The following is a 24,206-nucleotide window of genomic DNA, read 5'->3' as shown; positions in this document are numbered from 1 at the left end:
TATCGATGCTCTCAATTCATACTTGCCAGTGAGTTAGGGCTCTGCTTTATTATTTGAAACTATTTTGCTAAAAATTCAGCTAAAAACTGTGAAAATAGCATTTCTGAATTTATTCCATGACTGTTTAAATATTGCTTTTTGTTTGTTTTTTCTCAGGATCAAATGAACCACCTTTTGAATCCGACAAGCTCTAAACTGCAAGCCATTCAGGTAAGATGTCTTCATGTGTTCATCTGGATTTTACTGAGACAGGTTTTATTATGTTCGCTGCCTTTCATGGCATATGCCATTCATTTTGTGTTAGTGAGAATATGCTGGGGTGAAAATTGGTTCTTTTTTTTTTAGACTTTAGGTATGACTAAAGACACAGGCATGGTCATAGATAGCTTGAGGTGTGGTTATGAATCACCATAAAGTTAACCAAGTGATTGACATTATACTTCACTCAAGTAAAGATTTAACCTAATCACTTGGTGCCTTGGATTCCTTTAGCAAAGTCCACCCTGTTGCAAACTTTTGGTTCAGGATTTCAGTTTCAGGATACCTTCATCCCTTCTCCACCCCCTAGTCTTGGAGAACTTGTGAAGAATCATGGATGCTACCTTCCCCATCGAATAACTCCACCTAGTAATCCACCATAGTACCACCATCCTCTTCTTCACTCATTACCATGAAACTTCTGTCATCTGTTATATCGATAGACACACACACACCGGCATGGTGTAGGCACAGATGCGTTGTTAAGAAGTTTGCTTCGTGACCGTGTAGTTTTGAGTTCAGTCCCACTGTACAGCAAGTGTTTTCTACTATAGTTCCAGGCCAACCAAAGCCTGTGTGAGTGGATTTGATAGATGGAAACTGAAAGAAGCCTGTCATATATGTATGCATGTGTGTGTTTGTGTGTCCTTGTCTTGACATCATTCTATGGTTGTAAACAAATCATATAGGTGTTCTATCATTTCAAGTGTTCCATGAAAAATGTCTAGCTATGAGAAAATATTGCCTTGCTTGGTAATGGGTGTTTGTTAGCAATAGGTAAGGCATCAAGCCATAGAAAATCCATCCCCCAAAATTCTGTCTGACCCATGCAAGCAAGAAAAAGTGGACATTAACCCTTTAGTGTTCAGATTACTCTGTTAAATGTAATACTTTTTCACTCAAATTGTTTTGAATTAATCATGCATTATCTTGTAGCTTTGAGGTTTCAGTGATGTGATTGTTTATTTTTAGCATGACATTGTAGGTTATGTGTGAGAGGCTAGATATAGCCAGTTTGAATATAAAACTTTTAGAATATTTGGGCCGGTTTAAACACTAAAGGGTTAAATGTTAGTGAGGAGATGCAGTGTTAATTTCTTGTGGCATGGCCAAGTAGACACATTGACCTACATCTAGAAGACAGTTATCACATTTAACCTATTTATAATTTATTTGTCTCTTAAATCCTGACTACTTAGGGAAACCATTCCATGGCCAACAGCAGTTAGAACTTCCTGCTAACCCACTGACTTTTCATTGGAATTTGGAGGCATTAATTTTTTTTTTTTTTTTTCCTTTCCTGTTCCCTGTCATACCAAAGGAGAAAAGTGTGGGAATACGGGTCTACATCTAAGGCAGAAAATTAATCATTTATCTCAAAATAGAATATTATATTAAAAATATAAATTAAAGACAAACTAAGGGTGCTACACTTTAGCATTGGAACTATTGTATTATTTTATTTTAGAAGATCTAATCAAAGCAAAAGCCACACTGTTAATTGGGAAATTATTGAATCATTGTGTGTATATGGGGGTAGGCGCATATATGGGTATGTGTCTATATAAACTTGTATATATATGGGTATGTCTATATAAACTTGTATATATATATGGGTATGTGTCTATATAAACTTGTATATATATGGGTATGTGTCTATATAAACTTGTATATATATGGGTATGTGTCTATATAAACTTGTATATATATGGGTATGTGTCTATATAAACTTGTATATGGGTATGTGTCTATATAAACTTGTATGTATATGGGTATGTGTCTATATAAACTTGTATATATATGGGTATGTGTCTATATAAACTTGTATATATAAATAAGTAAAACAGAAATGTTATATAAAAATCTCCAAGTAATTTTGTTTACCAATTATGTTTTGTCTCTTTCAGGAATTGCGTGAGAAAAACCGTAGAGATCCATACTTTAACCATTTATCAGCCATCAGTGAATCAATCCCAGCGCTTGGATGGGTAACTTTGGTAAGTTCCCATTTTTTATTGTACTTTATTTTCACAGAAATTTAAGCAGAGTTTTGAGGGTATCTTAACTTTCCTAATTTGTTGTTTGAGTAATTTTTAATGCTGTTTCTACAACTTTTAGTTGTGATCTTGGGGTAATGTTTAAGATATTACTTTAATCATTCTGTTTCTCTATTTCTGTTAAAATACAGTTTTTGTTGCAATAGGGTTACTATAGAAACGCTGTATTTGCTCATGTATAAGTCGCATCCCCTAATTCACTGTTAAATCTTAGTACAACATTTTTTCCACACCAGTTTTTTCAGTTAAATTCTCATTGCCCTTTCTAGACTCATGGGAGAAATTGAAATTAGGGTTACAAGCCAAGAAATACTTATACTAGGCAGAACCATGTTGTTAAGAACTATGCTTCCCAGCCACATGCTTTTTGGCTCAGTCTCAGCATGTTGCACCTTGAGTAAGTGTCTTCTATGATAGCCCTGTGATGACCAAAGCTTTGTGAGTGGATTTGGTAGGTGGAAACTGAAAGAAGCCCACTGTATTGTGCATATATGTATTTGTGTCTCGTATTGACATCATGTGATAGTTGTAAATGGAAGTCATTCATTTTCAAATATCCTGTGAAAACATGTCTGTTCATGGAGAAATATTACCTTATTTGGAAACAGATAAGGGTTGACGATAGGATTGGGATCCAACTGTAGAAAACCTGCCTCAATAAATTCCTTCTGATCCATGCAAAAATGAACATTAAAACAATGATGATAACTATTCCTAGAGATGAACCCTACTGGACTTAAGGCATCTATTTAGAGTTCAATCCCTCAGTCAGCTAGAATCAAGTATCTTATTCATGGACCCTGCACTAATTATTATTATTGAGTGAGAAAGCAGTGCATGTCATGAAAGTGACACTGGGGTAAAATATACGAAGCCCAGTTTCCCTTCATGACTACCCATCTATTAAAGGTACACCAGGCACATGCATCATAACCAAATGTGATATGTGGCAACATGGTGATCTGATACCAAAATAAACAGTGCAGGACCTTGCAGGTGGGAGTCCAGTTAGAATTTTCTTTAGATCAAGTAGCCCATCCTGTTCAAAAGGTCCCTGAATAAGGGTTGTTTAAGGTTGTTGAATGAAACACCCATGTTTCCAAAGGTGAATTATGGGGGTCATTGTAATCGCTTTACCACCAACCCCTGCAAATTTCCGGCTTTGTGTTTATTGTAGAAAGAAGTTTTATTATTACCCTGCATCTAACATACAGGCACTGCACCCTCCACCTCTCGGCTGGTTGACTTGTGAGCTTTATGGTGACCTAAGTAGTGCCAGTAGCACGGAAGAAGCATGTAGCACACACTGTAAAGTGGTTGGCATTAGGAAGGGCATCCACCACCCATAGAAACCAGACAGCAGAGCACAGTCCAATCCTTTGTTTCATTGGATCCTTGTCAATGCATCCAACCCATGCCAGCATGAAATACAGATGTTAAAAGATGATGATGATGATTAATAGATGTGAAGTAAAACTGCTGCAGTTGGAATTCTCTTTCCAGAACAGCAATTACCCACCATTCGTTATATATACTAACAAGCTGATAGCAAATTAAATGTAAAATAGTAATTTTATGTTGAATAAATTTAGAATATGAAGAGGGAAAAACCATTCTCTTCCTGTCTAACAAAAATTGGCTGCAATTTATCAAAATGAAATAATTATTTCCTTGTGTCGTTGAGGTTTCATGAACTTAATTACTTTAATTGCAGAATACTCCAGTATCTTACATCAAGGAAATGTCTGATTCAGCACTGTTCTACACCAACCGTGTTCTGAAAGAATTCAAAGAGAAGTAAGTCTCGAGTTATTTTTATTATCATACATGAAATCATCATCATTTCATGCTACTTTCCATGCTTGCATTGGATTGGATGGAATTTTGGGGCATAGATTATCTGCCCATCCTGTTACCAAACCTCAGCTGTTTCCAAGCAAAGTAATATTTCCCTCAATGACCAGACATGTTTTCATGGAAGTCTGCAAATGGACATCATTTGCATGATGGTGGCACTCTTTTACAATTATCAGATGATGTCAAGTCAAGGAGACAGTAATAGACACACACATGCACTCGCTCACATATACACACTTAATGGGGCTTCTTTTCAGTTTCTATCTACCAAATCCACCTGCAAGGCTTTGATCAGCTTGGAGCTAGAGTAGAAGACACTTGCCCCATGTGCCACCATGTGATACACGAGACAAAGTTCTTACCCTTCTGTGTCAATAAAGCAGTTCAATCATTTAAGTTCTTTTTTAATTGATTTGTCTTTAATTAAGGGCCTGATAAGGATCTGCTCTCTCTTCCTTTCTGTCTCCTCTCTTATCTTAAAACACAAAAAGACATCTGCAAGCATCAATGATGTCTGAGTCAAATCCGCTTAAATTACTCGTCCACCACTGCCAGATAAAAAGTCCAATGTGCTTAGAAGTCTTGGAGACTATATCTTACATTAGATTCTGTGTGTGTGATGGTGTTGTTTAAATATAATCACAGATGTTATCTTCTATCTTTCTTTACCAGAATTGATTGTTGGTTCACTACATTATGTACATTAGCACCAACCTTATCATTAGACTTAAATATATCCTTATTGATGATGATGATGGTGGTGGGGGTGGTGTTGGTGTTGTTGATTATGATGATGATAACTATGATGATTTTGGTTTACTTGTAGAGATGCAACTCATGTTGATTGGACCAAAGCTTGGATTAATGCCTTGAAAGAGCTTCAATCTTACGTCAAAGAATACCACACTACAGGACTGTCTTGGAATCCACAGGTTAGTATTTTTTACTTGGTGTTCAGCAAGCACTTTCACAAGATCTCACCGATTTGGGGCCAGTATCAGTTTGCAGTAAAAGAAAATATGAAGATCTGAATTATTGATGCAAGACCGAATATAAGAATGGAGTTGTTCTAAATTCATATTTATTGTACAGCTAAGCACGAGTGTGGGTAAGTGGTTAAGGAGCTTGGTTGGAAACCATGTGGTCATGGGTTCAGTCCCTTGTGTGGCACCTTGCCCATGTCTAACCAAAGCAATATGAGTGAATTTGTTAGGCAGAAATTGAAAGAAGCCTATTATGACCACCATTTAAGCATCTGTTTTCCATGCTGGCATTTATTGTGTGTTTGTGTGTATCCTTGTCTAACGTTAACTGAATGATTGTAAATGAGCATCGTCGTAACACAAGCAAGGTTGTTTGTTTCAAATGTGTAAAAAAAAACAATTCTGGCCATGGAGGGGAAATATTACCTTGCTTGGAAACAGGTTGGGGTTGGCAACAGCAAGGACATCCAACTATAGAGAATCTGTGTGAACCAATTCGGTCTGACCCATGCAAGCATAGAAAAGTGGACATTTAATGGTGGAGAGCATGCTGGTGTAACCTATGGCAACCTAATTCTGGGCCCTAAAATTCTGCCTCAGAATGTCTGATGTATTTAGGCAACAGTAACATCTTATACAGCATTTTTCTCCCTCTCTTTCAAACTCTTTCTCTCTCTACACTTTCTGTGTTTATTTATGTGTAAAGTAAACAGGATTACATGACTGTATTGAACACTTTTTATGTTTTTGTACCAGAAAATAAACAAACTGTACATGTACGTATTCACACATGCATGTAGAAACGGATAGGCTCACACTTCTTAACAAATAACAAGGGATAACTTCACCATATGTTGCAGTCATCAGTGGCGTCTCCAACCACTCCATGTCAACATTTATCATTCTCATGTTCTTCTTGCTGATATTCCTGTAGCACAGCTGACGATTGCCAACAGTCCTCTTTCTGCATGCAAGTCTCTTATAGAAAATGTTTGAGGGATTCAGCCACCTTTTATCTGGCAGCTGTGACAAAGCTATTGAAGTTACTGTGTGGAAGCAATGTTAGTTAGCATGGTGGGAAAGACCTTGACGTTTGGAGGCTTTACTTTTCAATATACATTAACAATCATGCAAATTTACCCATCCATTCACCCTATACAACAATCCTTGGTTTCACTTATATTCACCTCCCTGTAAGTTGAGTGTATCCCGTCCATCACATCTCCACCATCTCTCTCTCTCTCCCTCTGCTTTACTGCAGTTGCCTGTTTTTGTCTCTCAACCCTAAACTCTCATCTGGCACAAACCACCGTCTGCAATACTATTCCTTCACCTCATCTCATTTGAGGGTCTTTTAAATTATTTGCTGGTCTCACAGCTGCTGTTAAGTGGTTGGCATTAGGAAAGGCATCAAGCCGTAGAAACCATGCGGAAGCAGACTGAGCTTAGCACAGTCTTCTGATAGGCCATCTTCCCTCAAACTGTCCAACACATGACAGCATGGAAAACGTATTAAATGATGATGCTGATGATGTTTGCTTTTATCTCAAGTTATAAAAAACAAATTAACTTTATACTGAAAAAATGCTCAATACTTTTTTTGTTGAGTTCATTTATTTTTGACTAGAGCTTTGACAGTGACTGATGAAGGCCGGCTGGCTTTCCTCTCCATAACATCACTTCCCTACACTTCCTTCCCTATTCATATTTTTCTTGTAATCCTCAACTTACAACTTTCCAAAAAGAATGCAAACAGTATTGAGCTTTCTCATCTTGGAGAAAAGGCCACGAGCCATTCCATTAATATTCATAAAAAAATGCAAGCTGAATAACATACTGTGCTTGTTTACTGGGTTAAAAGACTTTGATCGTACGTGGGTTTGAACACCTGAGCTTTCTTGTTTGTTTTAAGACAGTAATAAGAATTGAGCTAATAAGAATCTAACACTTTAAGCTACACGACTTGTTTCTCCATCTGAAGATATAAATTTCGAGAAGAAAAAGAAAAAGCATGGCTATGTTGTTAAGAAGCTCACTTTGTATCCATATGGTTTCAGATTCAGTTCCATCATAAGGCACCTTGGGCAAGTGTCTTCTACTAAAGACCCAGGCTAATCAATGCCTTGTGAATGAATTTGGTAAAAAGAAACTCCGCTGAAACTTATATATATATATATATATAAATAAAATGTGGCAAGGCTACAAGTAGAATAGCAGTCGATCAGCTAAGGGAGTGAAGATAATGTTATGATGAAAGCCACCAAGTCTTGTGAAATACATCTGCCCAGTGTAGCAACTGACAAACGGTTTTGTTCTCAGCTTGAAAAATGGCAAAATAAAATGTTTTGGCCATGAAACCCTGGGTAAGACTTGGGGTTTTCGCTATAACAGTGTATATACATCACATATATATAATATATATATTTGTTTGTGTCTGTGTTCATCTCCCTACTTGACAGCAAGTGTTGGCATGTTTACATCCCCATAATTTAGCAGTTTGGCAAAAAGAGATCGATAGAATATGTACCTGACAGAAATAAGTATTGGGGGTGGGGTTGATCTGTTCAAGTAAAGCTCTTCATGACAGTGGCTGCAATCCAATGACTGAAACAAGTAAAAGATCATAGAATAAATAACAAAGAAAAACAACTCAGTAAAATGTAAAACAAACATTAAATGAATTTTAGACCCCCCTCCCCACTCTATTTCTCTCCTCCTCATCCCCCCACCATTCTGCTGCCCCCAAATAGAACCTTAACTTGATAGGAATCTCTTGACTAAATTCCCTTTTTCTTTCTTCTTTCTTCCTCCGTTGTCATGTGGAATCCGCTGTGTTATGGAGAGGGGTCTAAAGTAACATTTGGTGAGCCAGAAATGTGGGAGGCAGGCAATAGCAGCAGGAGAAGGCCATTATCAGTTCTGCTTCAAAAGAATTCACTTTGATGTTGTCTTTCCATTCTGTTCTGGGAATTCACCCCTTTCCGTTTAAACCCTTTCTTCTCACATATCTACCCACCACCATCCCAACAACAACATAACACTTCACTGTTGCTGATGAAGAACCATCTTTACAGTTGCTCAGCTAGCCAGGAATAGCAGCCAAATCTCCCTCAAATTGATTCCCTTTATACATTGCATGCCATTATACCATCTATATAAGAAAAAGGAAGGACACATTAGAACAGTAATGGAAAAACTGTGGATCACATGGGTCACATGTGGCACTTGGGGACTTTCTAAATGGCACACCTAATGAGAAATTATTTTGAATTTTTTTAGTTGTGTGACCCATCTGATGATGAACCATGTCTCATGTGGCCCACTTTTCAAAAAAGGTTGCCCAAGCCTGCATTACAGAAAGCAAGCAATCCCAGATGTGTAAAAAAGGGAGAAAAAAAAACTGTAGGATGGCCATGGTTGGAACACCTTTGGTGATGTGTCTATTTAATCCTGGCGAAACAGCAACAATGACTTACCTTTGAAGGAGGGAACCTCTTTGTAGTTACTCACCTGTCAACATTAACCAAATTACTTTCAAATAACAGCCTAAATAAGCCAGATCCATTAGAAAAGGTAGTGTCTGAGGCACAAGAAACCAAGATGGTTATGGCTGTAAAAGTCTTTGATGATAAGGCTGCTCAGTTAAGGCTCACTTGCAGCTAAACAATAACTACTACTACCGCCACCCACTTTTTTCGGTCACAGTATTAAACAGACCCTCAGATACTCTTGTACACTGCTGGTCCCAATGCTCTTCCAATTCTCTCTTGATTGCACCATTCCTCTCCATCTTGTCCCAAATCACTTAAATTGTCTCCCCATCGTTGTGGAGGCCTTCCATGTGGTCTTGGATGTCCCTCAGCATCTGTGCAGGTCCACTTGCAAGATATTCAGCCCAGCAGAACTTGGGCTTTCAATGTTCTTATTTCTTTATTGCCCACAAGGGGCTAAACACAGATGGAATAAACAAGGACAAAGGAATTAAGTTGATTACATCGACCCCAGTATGCAACTGGTACTTAATTTATCAACCCCAAAAGGATGAAAGGCAAAGTCGACCTCGGTGGAATTTGAACTCAGAACGTAACAGCAGACGAAATACCTCTTAGCATTTTGCCCGGCGTGCTAACGTTTCTGCCAGCTCGCTGTCTTAATGTTCTGCAATCACATTGTTCAGTCTGCTGTGAAAGAACTGCAAAGAATTTCACTTTTTATATTATTAGAGTAATTGTTGCAGTGTGGTGCATGGACTTGCAAGAAATAGCAGCTGAATCCCTATCAAATCATAGAACAGATTGGCAATGTAGGCACTCGAGATAGAAGGCTCTTGGCTAAAGCAACTTTGATCTCTTGGTTCAGGACCAACCTGTTCGTTGTTGGCTTTTTTTCTTGTCATTTTATTAATGCAAGATATGGAGCTTTTTTTCGTTTTTTTCTCTCTACTTTTCTGGGGCTTCAAAAGATTTGTTTTTTCATGACAAGTCTATCCTAGTCTTTCTTAACTTCTATCATTGCATAGACTGTCACCAAGGTTTCAAGGTCTTCCTTCTCTCTCCTCTTCTTTCTCTTTCACCTCATTCTGTTTTCATTCATTCCTTAATTCCCTGCCTCTTCCCTCTCTCTCTCCTTTGGTTATTCTCTCATTTTTCTCTCCAATTTCTTATTCTACATTCCTCCCTTTAATCAGTTCTCATCAACCCAACACAGCTGGCCTCCACTCCTCACCAATCTGTTGTCAGTCAGAGCTGCGCCTTTTCGCAGACATGTTTATTTCACTTTCTCTCTCAAACAGATTTTTCTTTATTTTACACTCTCCTGTTTACATTAACATACCATCTATATGCACGTTCACAACACACACACACCTACGTTAGCCCAGGGCTATAATAGAAGACACTTGCCCAAGGAGGTACACTGCAGAGCTGGGACCAAGACAACATGATTGGGAAGCAAATCTCTTAAACCCACCTGCCACACCTGTGTCTATCAGTGTATTACGTTTGTGTGTGTCCACCCAAATTATATTTGTCTTTAGAATTGTTACTTGGACACCCCATTGTTTACTGCACATAAAAGGGATGCTTGTGGCAGTCATAATTTTCCATTGCACTCTTCAGTTTTTTTTTATTGTTATTAAACATGTCAGTAGTAACTAATAAACACACACACACACACACAGTTATTCATCAATCTATTCTGTTCCTGTTTTTCTTTAATGGACATCTGTCTGACATGTACAAATACAAACATAATTTACATCCCCAATCATCATCATCATCATCATGGAAAATTGAAACACAACTTCACAATCTTACTCACACACACACACAAAATTGCTTTTTCCTTTCTCTCTTCTTACGATGGCTAAAAAAATAACCAATTCACATCCTTGTGTTTCATTTGCTTAAAGTTCCACTAGTAACTAAATCTGTCTCATGCAGACACAGATATTTTGGAGGGGTTTACCCCAACTACTTTTCCTTTAAATAGTTAAAGAAGGGTAAAAAAAAAAATGAAGTAAAAAGCAACAAAATCTCTTTAAAGGTGAAAAAAAAATTGCTTTTGTCTTTTTTTTTTACTATCCCTGTTATTGTATATTTTGGCATGGCAGCCACCACAAAGGAAAGTATGCAGAGATGAAGTGAACAGCCTCTGGAGACAATCATTTGTGTTGCCAAGACTCAATAGAAAAGACAAAAGAATGAAGAAAGAAATTGGAATCCTGATGAAAGGATTGACCTTTTGTCTTGATTTAGTCATTGGACTACTGCCATGCTGGAGCACCACCTTTCCCTCCTTGAATTGTTTAGTGAAACAAATCAACTTCAGTACTTATTTAAGCCTGGAATTTATTCTATCAGCCTTTTTCCGCCAAACTGCTGAATTATGGGGATATAAACAAACCAACGTCGTCAAGTACACACATTAAGACACACATACACAAAAAGCCTCAACACAGTTTCTATTTACCAAGGAATTGGTTGGCCCAGAGTTTTTTTTAAAAGACACTTGCTCAAGGTGCCACCCAGTGGGACTGAACCTGAAACCAATATGCTTGGGGAACCCACTCAGTGTATGACTGGTATTTATCTACCTCTGACTGTTGGGGAATTAGTACTATAATGCATTTAGTGCATTAGTCTGTCACTTAAAAACTCTTGTTTCTAGTTGAGGAAAGAGATTTGATTAAACATTTGCAAAAGAGACTGAATTGATCTGTGATAACATGGGTTAGTGATCAGTCAGAGATTCTGCTTGGACCACAAAAGCATGTCCAAGTGACCATTCACAATGCTCAGGAGAACTTCAGGCCTCAGAATGAAACCTTTTTTTTCACATATTTTCATTTATTCATCTCTGATTCATTTAACAACGTTTTTGTTTTTTGGAACCAAAAAGCTGTGATAAACAAGGGTAGATGCAATAATAATGGTTTGTAACTAAAGCACAAGGATAGTAATTTTTAGGGGAGGTGGTTAGACGATTTCATCAACTTCAGTACTTAAGTGGTACTTTATTTTAATGACCCTCAAGGGATGAAAGGCAAAGTTGATCTCAGCAGGATTGGAGCTTGAAATGTGAACAACTGGAAGAAATACCTTGAAACGTATTTTCTAATTCTTCAATGATTCCGCGAGATCACTGCCGTTGCCTATCTTCTCTGCCTCCCTGATACATTAAAGAAATATCTACCTTCTAAGGTGTCTCTTGTTAAATGTAATTGCCCTGAGGTGTGGCTGGGGGGTGCTGTGAAGCAAAGGCATTGCAGTGTGATTTGGAAATTTGATTCCTGACTATATAGTTTTAGGTTCAATTTTATTGTGTGGCACCTCTTTAGTCCTAAGCTGACCAAAACCTTGTGAGTGGATTTGGTTTTGGAAACTGAAGGAAGCCTGTCATGTGTGTGATGTGTATTTGGAGAAAACAAATTATCTTCAAACAAGGCTGTTCCAGAATTCATTCTTTCTACATCTAATTCTGCTACTAACTCTGCCACAAAACTATATTCTGTGTTATGGTCGAGATTTAGCTCTCTCACCAGCACCTTTTCTCTTTGAGTATTCTATAACTACATTTCCTGGTCAGGGAGGGCATTTTCAAATCGTTTTGATTTTATTTCCTTTATATCCCCAACACACCCTCGCTGTGTTCCCTTGGGCAAGCATTTTCTCTCATATTCCTCCTACCTTATCTTTCATAAAATACCCAACTTCCAATGTTTACCTTTTTCAAATACTAAAATATTGCTTGGATTATAGACATATTGGCTCAGGTGTGGCTTTGTTGTTAAGAAGGTCACTTTATGACCATATGGTTTCAAGTTCAGTCCCACTGCACAGCATCTTGGGCAAATGTCTTCTACTAGGGCCCTGGGCCATCCAAAGGGTTGTGAGCGGATTTGATTGATGGAAACTGAAAGTTTATTATGTATGTGTGTGTTATTGTCTCCTTGCCTTGTCCTTGCATGATAGTCAGGAACGAATGCTATCATCATGCAACTAATGCCCTTCGTTTTTAGTCATTCTCTGAAAGCATGTCTAGTCATGAGAAAGTATTTACCTTAATTGTAAACAGATGAGGGCTGGTAACAGGTCATCTAGCCAGAAAGTATCTGCCTCAACAAATTCTTGGACATTAAAACAACGATGATATATATATAACTGGAGTATGAGAAACAGACAAGTGAGACATGGTTTCCTGGCTCACTTAGAAGAACAATAACTCTAAGTAAGAGCTTACTTGGACTGTCACGATCTGCTCATCTAATGCCAACAGAGTAAATAGATGTAAAATGATGATGATGATGGTGACAATAAGGATTACCAATGTCTGCTAATAAATAACCTTCCACTGTTTGGGAAGAAGAGTCAATCAGTTGGATTCCTTTCTCAAGCTGGCAAAGCACTTTCAGTTCCTCAGGAAGGAAGGTTCTCCATTTTGACTTTAGTGTTGTTATAATTGTTGTTTCTATCACGGGCACAAGGCTTGAAATTTTGGAGCGGGTGGGATAGATGATTTCATTGACCCCAGTGATCAACTGGTACTTATTTTATCAAACCCCCAAAGGATGAAAGGTACAGTCAGCCTCAGCGGGATTTGAACTCAAAGTGTAAACACAGAGGAAATGCTACTAAGCGTTTTGTCCAGCATGCTAACACTTCTGCCCTCTGGTGTTGTAATAATACAGCAATCAGAGGAGTTGAGGTCTGTACCTCAATTCAGGTGAATTACTCAGGAGTTACTACAATGTGTTGGGTCAAGGTGCATTGGAAATAACACAAGAGGGAAATATTAACAAGGGAAAAAAAAAAAAAGAAACAAACAAATCTAGCCTCGTCAGTGTTACATATCCATCCAACAGCTGAAGTGGTGAGGGCTGAAATGACATGAAACTAGTGAAAATGGTGGTGGTGGTAGTAGTAGTAGTAGTAGTAGTAGTAGCAGCAGCAGCAGCAACAGCGTTGACAAGGATGAGAATGTTGCGGTTTGTTTATAGTTAGTTTCTGAAAGAAAGCAAGGAGTGCTTTTGTTAGATTAAAGACTTGCAAACATATATACATACATATGGGGCCCTTTTAAAATAACCTTATTTTTGTTATGATGTACAGAGAAAATACACAGTGAAATATAAGATCCATGTTAAGAAAAGTAATTTCCTTTTTAGGGTCTCAAATGCAGCAGTAAGTAGGAGGGTAATACAGCTTTTCCTATTTTATGTATGTGTGAATGGAGATATATATATATATATACACACACACACGTGGAGATATGTGTGTATGAGTGTATGCATGTGTGTGTATATATATATATATATATATATATATATATATATATATATATATATATATATATATATATATTCTCCTTGTATAGTAGATATTTTATCTCTTTACATACTCAAGTCAGCTCACTAATTGCTCTGCTGATGAGTTTCAGTAAGAGTGGTGAGGTAGAGGCAGGAAGAGGGGTGGGCAATGCTATAATCTTCATCATCATCACCTCCTCTTCTTCTGGCTCATTGCCCCCTTCAAAAGACGGTATGGTTAACTTAGCTTTTACACATTTCTGCAAAAATGTTTTATTTGTAACTATAGAAGGCAATTATCTTCTAAAATTATTTCTCTCTCCCACCTCTTCCTCCATTTTCTCGCCATCTTTTTTCTCGTTTCTTTTTGTCATTTTACCACTTTTGAGAAAAGGGGAAAAGAAAAAGGTGGTAGTTGTATAATTAAAACACAGGGTGTTACTTTTGCTGTTGGTGTTACGGGTGCTGTAACAGATAGAGTGAAAAAGCTTATCAGCAGGTCTCATTGGCTAACGAATTAATTTGATATAAAAACAAAACAAGAATCTAGAAGGGAAGGAACAAGGGCGGTGATTGCTGTAGGATTAATCATAGCGGTGGTAGTGGTGGTGATGGTGGGCAAAGTTGACCTCAGCAGGATTTCAGCCCAGAATGTAAAAAGCCAAAAGAAATAACAGAAAGCATTTTGCCTCCGAGGCTAGCAATTCTGCCAGCTCTTTCCATTTGACAATGGTCATAATTCTTTGTATGTTGTTGCTGTCTCCTTCTCTCTCTCTCTCTCCTTTTCCTGTGCTTCCTTCATGTTGGGTAACCATGTATTTCCTTTGCGGTAGCGCACCTGTTTCTCTCTTCATTCCTGATCTCTCTCTCTCTCTGGCTGGGTAACCTTGTGCCCCACTTCTACAGCAAGACACTCCTTTCTGTCTCTCTGGCCTCACTATAACCTTTCATCATCTGACACAAGATCACCTCCTCCAAAGCCCCCTCCCCTCTCTTTTTTCTTTTTGTTTGTTTTTTGTCTTGCAAGTACTTGGTGACCCTCTCAGTGCAGGTGCCACTTAAAAGCACCCTGTCCACACTGTAAAGTGGTTGGTGCTTTGAATGGCATCCAACTGTAAAAATCTTGCCAAAACAGTCACAGAGGTCTGGTGCAGGCTTCTGCCTGGCCAGCTCTTGTGAAACATCCACCTTCCATGCCAGTATGGAAGCAAATGATGATGATGATGTATATATAGGTGTATGTATGTATATATATATATATATATGGTAAAGCCCCAAAAATGAAGAACAAACGAAGGATGTAGTACATGTATAAAGTATTAGCAGATGCTCAGGGAAGGAAAGAAAAGTGGTTTTACATTTTGAACAGAGCTCTTCTTCAGAAACAGGAAGATCCAAAAGAAAAGGAAGAAAATTGCCAATGATTCACATGTGGTTACATTTTGAAAATATATATATACATGTGTATATGTAGATATATATGTGTATGTATACATGTGTATATGTTTGTATGTTTATGTAGATATGTGTATGTATACATGTGTATATATATATGTATGTTATCATCATCACCATTACAATCATTTAATGTCCATTTTCCATGCTGACATGGCTTGGACAATTTGACTGAAGTCTGGAGAGCCAGTAGCTGCACCAGACTCCAATCTGATCTGGCAGTGTTTCTACAGCTGGATGCCCTTCCTAATGCCAACCACTCCGAGTGTATTGGGTGCTTTTTATGTGCCACCGACACAGGAGCCAGTCAGTGGGTACTGGCATTGGCCACGTTTGGATGGTGCTTTTACATGCCATTGGCACGGGAGCCAGTCAGGCGACAAATACCTAACATACATATAAGTGCAGGAGTAGCTTGCTTACCAACCACATGGTTCAGGGTTCAGTGCCACAGCATGGAACCTTGGGGAAGTGTCTTGGGGAAGCCTTTTGAATGTATTTGGTAGAGGGAGACTGAAAGAAGCCCATCGTATATATATGTGTATACATATATATATATATATATATATATATATATATATATATAAATATATATATATGTGTGTGTGTGTGTATGTTTGTGAGTCTGTGTTTGTCCCCCCACCATCGCTTGACAACTGCTGCTGGTGTGTTTATATTCCTGTAACCTAGCAGTTCAGCAAAAGAAACCGATAGAATAAGTTCTGGGGTTGATTTGTCTGACCAAAGGTGGTGCTCCAGCATGGCTGCAAATGACTGAAATAAATAAAAGAATATACAAAAAAAAAAACTAGACAACTGGTTATAGTTATCTGAAGCCACCACCACCACCACAAACCAATTAGTGACGAGATATTTACAATATTTATATTACTATATAATAAACTAATTTTAACCATCATGTTTGCCCCTCTCCATCCTCATCATCAATGGAGTGTAATGTATATTGGGTTATGTACAACATCATCTGATAAATCTGATATACTTGGTACCATTTGGTGACCCTGTAATAAACCCTCATCTAGTTTCCTTTTCATGTGGTGGATTATGTTATCATATTAGAGTATCTGTTGCAGGATGTGTGTCTGTCTGTCTGTCTATGTTTCAGCTCATACTCTACATGAAATGCGATATATATCATTTGATAACTTTAAAGTTCCTTATTGTTGATGTTTGGTGGGGGAGGGGAGGTATTTTGGAAATATGGCTGTACTTAAATATTATCTTCTCTGGGATTTTTTTTTATTAGACTTTTGCTTTTTTACTTTATCCATATTTAGTTTTGAACAATACTATTCAGAGGTCCATATCTATATTTCTAGACTTTCTCTTTTTGAAGAAATCTTTTTAAAGTGGACAGAAATCATGGGAATGGTGTTAATGACAATAACATCGACACAAATGCTGAAACCACATTTATGTCCATTAGCAAGCATGGATGTAATCCAGTGGTGCTGATCCTCTCTGAGTGTTTTTGCTCAAAGTCATCTTTCATTCTCTTAGGGTTGAATTTATTTTCTTTTTTTCATTTGGTAAATTGAACTCTGTCACCACTGAAGTGGGTTTCAGCAGAACACAATGTTTCTAGTTCTATGTTTTATTGTGTCATCTCATGTGAGAATTAAGACCTCTTTGGGATTTACAGATCCAGTTGTTGCCATATTAAATGGCTAGACTCATTCCATCTTTACTGTATTCATACAATTTGCAACATCAAATGGGCAGCCTTAGTGCCTAGCATCAGAGCTAAACTGACCATAAAAGGGGGCTTTAGGTAAGCGAGTGTCTTTCATGCATACCGCTTGGCCAACCTGTCTCGGTTCCCTATGCCTAGAATGTCACATCTTGGAAGAGCCTGTGTTCTCCAACACAGGCTCTTCTAAGATGTGACAACCGAGACGGGTTGGCCATGCAGTATGCATGAAAGACACTCGCTTACCTAAAGCCCCCTTTTATGGTCAGTTTAGCTCTGATGCTAGGCACTAAGGCTGCCCACTGCACTGTTATAGGGACACTCTAAAGATCTACTTGAAAATCTGCAATATGAAACTGAAAACATGCAAATTGCTGGCACTGAATAGAGCTCAGCTCAGTGCAGTGCAGTGTTTGCTATGAAACCATCTCTACCTTTGAAGCAATCAGGATCAACATCGTAATGGAGAGAAAAGGCCCAACATAGAGTTGGATCCATTCTACTCCCAAACTATTTTGGAGACAGTGACAGACTTTGCTGCTGTATTATTGTTCTAAAATAAAGACAAAAGGAGGACTAATATTAAGATAGGTGGCCCTCAATGGAAAAATGGGAAGACAGCTGTGTTTTCAATATGACATGTTTAGTGTAAAACATCTTTACCATGTGTATGTGTAGAATATCTGTTTCTTTATGCTTGCATGGATTGTAAATTTTCTAAAGCTAGATAATCTTCCTGTTGCCTGTTTCCAAATGACTCTTTCACTTTGCTATGCATATATTGCAAGTTGGTGATCCACTTCTTTACACCGTTTATGAAGCTAGGGACATAATCATTAATATAAAGATGCTAGCATGTGATCTATTCAATTATCTTATCTACATTATACAGATATATGATCTGATAATTTCATTATAAATGCATGAGGTGCATGGGTGTTTGCTTGCCTTCTTGGAGCAAGGGATTATCTTGTATATATGCAAGGGGATTTCCAGTAGACACATACTCACTCACTCCATACATGCATTCACACACATCTGCATTTGTGTTCATGTGTGTGTGTGCGTGCATGCACACTATATATTATGCATATTAATAATCAACAGAAATTACAGGGTGACCCAAGGGATCAGTTATTTTCCTGTTTGCAACACCACCAAACTTACAAATACATACACGCACACATACATACATACATATTTTTATTTGCATCAGTCATTTGACTGCAGCCATGAGGAGCATCACCTTTTAGTTGAACAAATTGACCCCAGGATTTATTCTTTGTAGGCCTGGTACTTATTCTCTCAGTCTCTTTTGCTGAACCTCTGAGTTAACATCAGTTGCCAAGTGATGGTGCGTGTACGAACACAAAGACACCCACATCCATGTGTGTGTACGTGCGCACAAAATCAAATAATATTTTGCCTTGGGTAAAGATGGTTATTTCATTTCACTATTTTTTTTTTCCTGTTTATCTTTGTGAAGAGAAAGATGGATGTGTTAGATGCCTCTTGTCATCTTTTCTGCTTGGAGACAGGGAAACTAGACAAGCTAGCTAAGATATCATTTGATAGCGATGGCAACAAGGATTTGATAACTTTGATGTCAATTTTGTCTTATCTCTGAGAGCAAGAAACAGACAGACAATCCAACAGACCTTAATTTATCTACTTTTTGTAGTTCTACTCCTTTCTATGCAATCTTTATCTTGTTGGTTTTTTTTGGTTTTTTTGATGTTGGTTTGCATGAGACAAGTCTTCAGTACAACATCTCAATCACATATACCTTCACTTGTAAGGCCAAATATTTATTGAGGAAGACCTCTGTTCCAAGGTCTTCCTATTATTCTGGAATGTTCCAAATTACTCTTTCTGGCTCCTCTTTAATTTCGAAGAAGCTCTTGTAGCCCTCATTTTGTTGGTTCTGTTGCTTATTAACCATATGGTAAAATGTTTGCTTCTTAGCCACATGGTTTCAACTTCAGTGCACTGCTTGGCACCTGAGACAGGAGTCTCAAAGAAATTATCTTACTTTGGGAAATGTGAGGGTTGGCAACATAAAAGGCATCCAGCTGTAGAAAATCTGCTTCACTAAACACTGCCCAACTCATATAAGCATGGATAAAGTGAATGATGCGATGATGTATCCTGATTGTTGTGGCAACGCACCCCCTCCCCCCATCCTTAACGCACTGTAAATTTCTGTACTGTTTTTATTTTTTTTTGTTGTTTTGCCAAGCGATCCACCTTTGTACAGTCCCCAACATCTTGGAACCTGTGACTAATACAAAAATCCTCTCTTTCTGCTATTGCCACTACTACTACTACAAAATGATGGGACGTCAGGAATGGTAGTTTGGGATTAAATCTTATTTTCGTAATTCATTCTTTTAAATTCTGTAAATGTTGACTTTGCTGTCTTTCATCTTTGATTTAAAAAAACCACCACTGTATTCCCTCCCGTCCCACTATCAAAAAATTTGTGGTCCCTATATGAATATATCATCAGGGTGGAGAATGGGTGGAGTAGAGCACCAAACTGCCAGGTTGTATATAGTAACAGTTGTTCACTATTTTTAGTATTTTAGGGCTACTAAAATATGTATGGGTCATGCACGAGATTGATATAACTATTACAGCTCTTCTTCTTACCCAATAAAATGTGTGGTTCTGTTCCTGTGAAAGTTGTCGGGATAGAGTTCTCAGTTACCTTATCCATATTTTACACTTTTATGCTCGATTCCTAAGAGTGACCAACTCAAACTATGAACTGTGCAACCATCAAATTCTTGTTCTAACCCTAGATCTCCTGCCATTCAGCCTGGTTTGAAGAATTTATCTTGTGATTCTTTCCTGCAACATATCAGAGCTGTGACCTCTCAGTGCAGAGAAATAATGGCTGACCCTGGAGATCAACCTTGATCTCTGAGCTTTATACCTTGTCGAGTAATGTCATTCCAGAAATCCTTCAGATGCTCCCCATTTTGGTCACTTGTATTCACAATTGTACTCTTTTGGTTATTACCCAACATTCATGATGATAGGGGAGGAGCGGCACGTTTCCAGCATCATCATGATAACAACAACAACAATGGATTTTGAATTTTGGCACAAGGCCAGTAGAATAGGGTGTTGATTACATCGACCCCAGTGATCAACTGGTATTTATTTTATTGAAGGCGGCGAGCTGGCAGAAACGTTAGCACGCCGGGCGAAATGCGTAGCCGTAATTCGTGTGTTGTTACGTTGTGAGTTCAAATTCCGCCGAGGTCGACTTTGCCTTTCATCCTTTCGGGGTCAATAAGTACCAGTTACGCACTGGAGTCGATGTAATCGACTTAATACCTATGTCTGTCTTTGTCCCTTCTATGTTTAGCCCCTTGTGGGTAATAAAGAAATAGGTATTTATTTTATTGACCCTGAAAGGATGAAAGGCAAAATCAACCTCAGTGGAATTTGAACTCAGTACATAAAGATGAACAAAATGCTACAGAGCATTTTGTCCGATGTGCTAACAATTCTGCCAGCTTGCCATCTTAATAATAATAATGATAACAATAATAATAATAGTTGTTGTTGTTGCTGTGTCATAATTAAATCTGCAACAGATGCAGTCTGTTTTAATGAGATAATTTGTTGGCAGCTGAAAGGATAAAAAAAATCTGTTAACGAGGAAGATGTGTGAGGTGCAGAATTACAGTATATTCCCAACGATTATTTTTGAATTTTTTTTTAAAAGCTTTAAGAAGAACAGCATGATAACAAACAGCAAGAATAACAGAAATGCTAACAATAAAACTAAGGAGCCAGGAGGGAATAGATAATAATGATTTCATGCAATAGCACAGCCCCCCCCCCCTCTAATTGTAATGTTTGGGGCAGTGCAGTTGATTCGGTCGGCTCCAGTAGATGATTATTGCTTATTTGTTTGCGGATGGGTGTTAGGATGAGCAATGAGAGAAGTCAACCCCAGCAGATGAAATGCAAATTTTTTCTAAAGCCTTGTTCATATCCTATCAGTCTTATTTGCCAAACAGCTAAGGCACAGGTATATATATATATATATATATACATACACACATACACATATGATGGGCTTCTTTCAGTTTCCATCTACCAAATCCATTCATAGGGCTTTGGTCAATCCAAGGCTATGGTAATAGACACTTGCCCAAGGTGTCATGCAACTGGATTGAACCCAGAATTGTGAGGTTGGGAATAAGCTTTTTACCATACAGCCAACATTGGTCCAACATGCTATCATTTCTGCCTGAATGAATTAATAACAGCTAAAATTTATTTTAATTACCACGGGAACATTGGAGGATAGGGACATTGAATGAAGACAAGTTCCCTCATTTAATCATTTCATACTGTTTTATGCTTGATTTTTTACTTGCACTCTGGGCAAAGCTAAAACTTAGGAAGGGAAAAGATTTTGTATCAAGATTTCACACCATGGTTTGGGTGCAATTTAAACACAAGTCATCATCACCATTTAATGTCCATTTTCCATGCTGGCATGGAGTGGGTGGTTTGACTGGAGCCCTTAAGGCCAGGGCCCACATCAGGCTCCATTCTCTGTTCTGACATGGTTTCTATGGGTGGATTCTCTTCTTCATACCAACCACTTTTTATGTGGCACCAGCACCAGTATCCAGTCTGCTGATATATAAAGTGTGGAAGATTTACATATGAATCAAACAAATTTGAAAAGTACAAATACAAATAGGTTGATGATACAGTTCTGATGTAGGAGCTCCTCCAACTAAGGCCAGTTAAAGAACCCCGCAGATCCAGGATCACCCTGACCACCAACCATAAGTATGTGCTGAGAATCAAATCATTCACTCATGCCATTATTCTTGTTACTGCAGGGTTTGACCAAAGAAGAAAGTGTTGCCACAACCACTTTGTAGTGGATCTCTGAATAAAAGCAATAAACCACATAACTTGGGGTAGGATGGTGTAATTTATTTGATTGATACTGAAATGGATGAAGGCAAAGATGACCTCAGTAAAATCTGAAGTCAACATGCTTATGGAATTCAGTGTAGACTAACGAAATCCAAAAGCCTTTATGATTATAAGTGGAAATCATCATGTAGAAATAAGTATGTGCTCAAACTGACAAATAGCAGATACTGCCCCCTCTCCACACACACAAAATAAAATTAGTCTTCCCACCACTGCAATCATCATTTAACATCTTTTCTTCCTCTGTTGGATGGTTCAACAGGAACCAGCAAAGCAGATGGTTGCGCTCAGCTCCAATGGCTGCTTTTGCATGGTTTCTACAGCTGTAAACCCTTCCTAACACCAACCACTGGGTGTATTGGGTACTCTTTTTCGTGGTACCACCTCTGGTGAAGTCATCAAATACTTGTGCAAAAAGAAAAAGAAATGATCCCTCAAATGAGTTGGGTTTAGGTATTCAGGGAGCAATATACAGTTTACATCCATGTAACTCTTCTCTCCTCCTCATCAGTTGCCATGGTGTTGGACAAGTTGTAAAAGTCTAACAATCATCTGAATTTTATTAACCCTGTTGATACAAGTCTACCTGAGACTGCCCTTGGTTCTGTGATACGAATTACCTATTTTAAAGTGATCTAAATTTAAATCTTCCATCAAAATTCCTTGTTATGTTCCAAATAGCAGCTTAAAAACAAAATTAGTTTCTTAAATTCTTCATGAATTCTAAAATGAATTAAAACAAAAGGTAGAATATTTTAACAGAAATTTGGTAACAAAAGGATCAAATAAATTGTTTGCCTTCTTTTCAATCCTCATGGCTTTCCTTTCCCATCTAATGTTGGTACTCTGCAGAGGTGGGAGGTAAAGTCTATTCTGACAGGGATTTGAACTCAGAATTTTAATGTTGAAACTCAAAAGTAAATAAATGCTCCAGAACCTATTTTTCTGTTCTTCTGCTCCTCCACCATCACCTTCTGTTAAAACAAACAACTTCCTCTTCACACTACCATCTCATCCTCTTCCCCCCTCCTCCTTCAGACTGCCGGCTGCACTAATGTATCTATGAATTTTCCCACCACTTTACAAGTGTCTTGAGTTTCCAACTTCCCTAACTTACAAAAGAAAGAAGGATCCCTACCCCCTATTTTTTTTTTTTTCATAATGTATAAACTGTCTCTGCCACATGTGGGTTTACAACAGTACATAAGTATGTGTGTGTGTGGTGCAATAGGTCTGAGTTTTTCAACAGTGAGTGTGAATCAGTAAAACCTACCCGCATCTTCCACACACACACACTCTGTCCTTGATTTCTACCTAAGACTATTACTGTTGTTATATCATTAGACAGCCAGAGGACCATCTGTAGAGATGTGTGTTCTTGCTCATAAACTGCAAAGATGGGAGGAATTCCTTTCTTCTCTTCTTTTTTTTTTGCCCCTCATTTTTTTTCCTCTTTGCCTGTTTACATGTGTGTGTAAGTTCCCCATCCCCATTACAACATGCTTCTCTCTCTCTCCTCACTTAGCTAGAGCAGAGGAGGGCAAGCATCTCAAATAGCAGTGCCCAAATAAGTTCCTCTAAACCCCATCATCTAACCAGAACAAGACACATCAACTACAGCGTTTGTTGCACACCTCACAACAAATCAGACCTAATAAAAAGCTTCTCAGATTCCTCTAATTTTATTATTATTGCTATTAAAGTGGCAAGCTGGCAAAATGTTTAGGGCCATTTCGTCCATCTTTATGTTTTGAGTTCAAATTATGCTGTGGTTAACTTTGCCTTTCATCCTTTCAGGGTTGATAAAATAGGGACCAGTGCAGTACTGGGATTGATGTAATTAACTTACTTGCCCTCCCCACCCCCAAAAGAATTACTGGCCTTGTGCCAAAATTTGAAACTTGGCTCAGGTTTGGTCTTATTCCTGGTGGGATTTATGTGGGTAATGGGGTACTACCTGTAACCTTAGCTATCCACAAGTTTTCAGCAGTCTTTCAAGTGCTTAGAACCTTCCTGATAATCCTTGCTGTCCCCAAGAGACAAATTTTCTATAGGAGCTCTACCAGGCAGGCCTTTACTGTTCGCATGCTCCAAGTTCTTTC

General features: G+C 38.2%; 1 protein-coding gene across 8 annotated transcripts in view; it reads left to right on the top strand.

Moving 5' to 3' along the window:
• Positions 1-24,206, top strand: part of LOC115210264 (adenylyl cyclase-associated protein 1) — a 132,008-nt gene that overhangs the window by 91,214 nt on the left and 16,588 nt on the right. For all 8 annotated transcript variants that reach the window (XM_029778751.2, XM_036502311.1, XM_029778749.2 and 5 more), the window contains 4 exons: positions 157-210; positions 2,166-2,255; positions 4,030-4,112; positions 4,999-5,104. In XM_029778751.2, the coding sequence (XP_029634611.1) occupies positions 157-210; positions 2,166-2,255; positions 4,030-4,112; positions 4,999-5,104 (333 nt within the window). The remainder of the gene's footprint in view (positions 1-156; positions 211-2,165; positions 2,256-4,029; positions 4,113-4,998; positions 5,105-24,206) is intronic.

This window comes from Octopus sinensis, linkage group LG4 (assembly GCF_006345805.1).
Source record: "Octopus sinensis linkage group LG4, ASM634580v1, whole genome shotgun sequence".
Taxonomy (NCBI): Eukaryota; Metazoa; Mollusca; class Cephalopoda; order Octopoda; family Octopodidae; genus Octopus; species Octopus sinensis.
The sequence above is the reverse complement of the archived record's forward strand: the minus strand, read 5'-3'. Positions and strand labels throughout refer to the sequence as shown.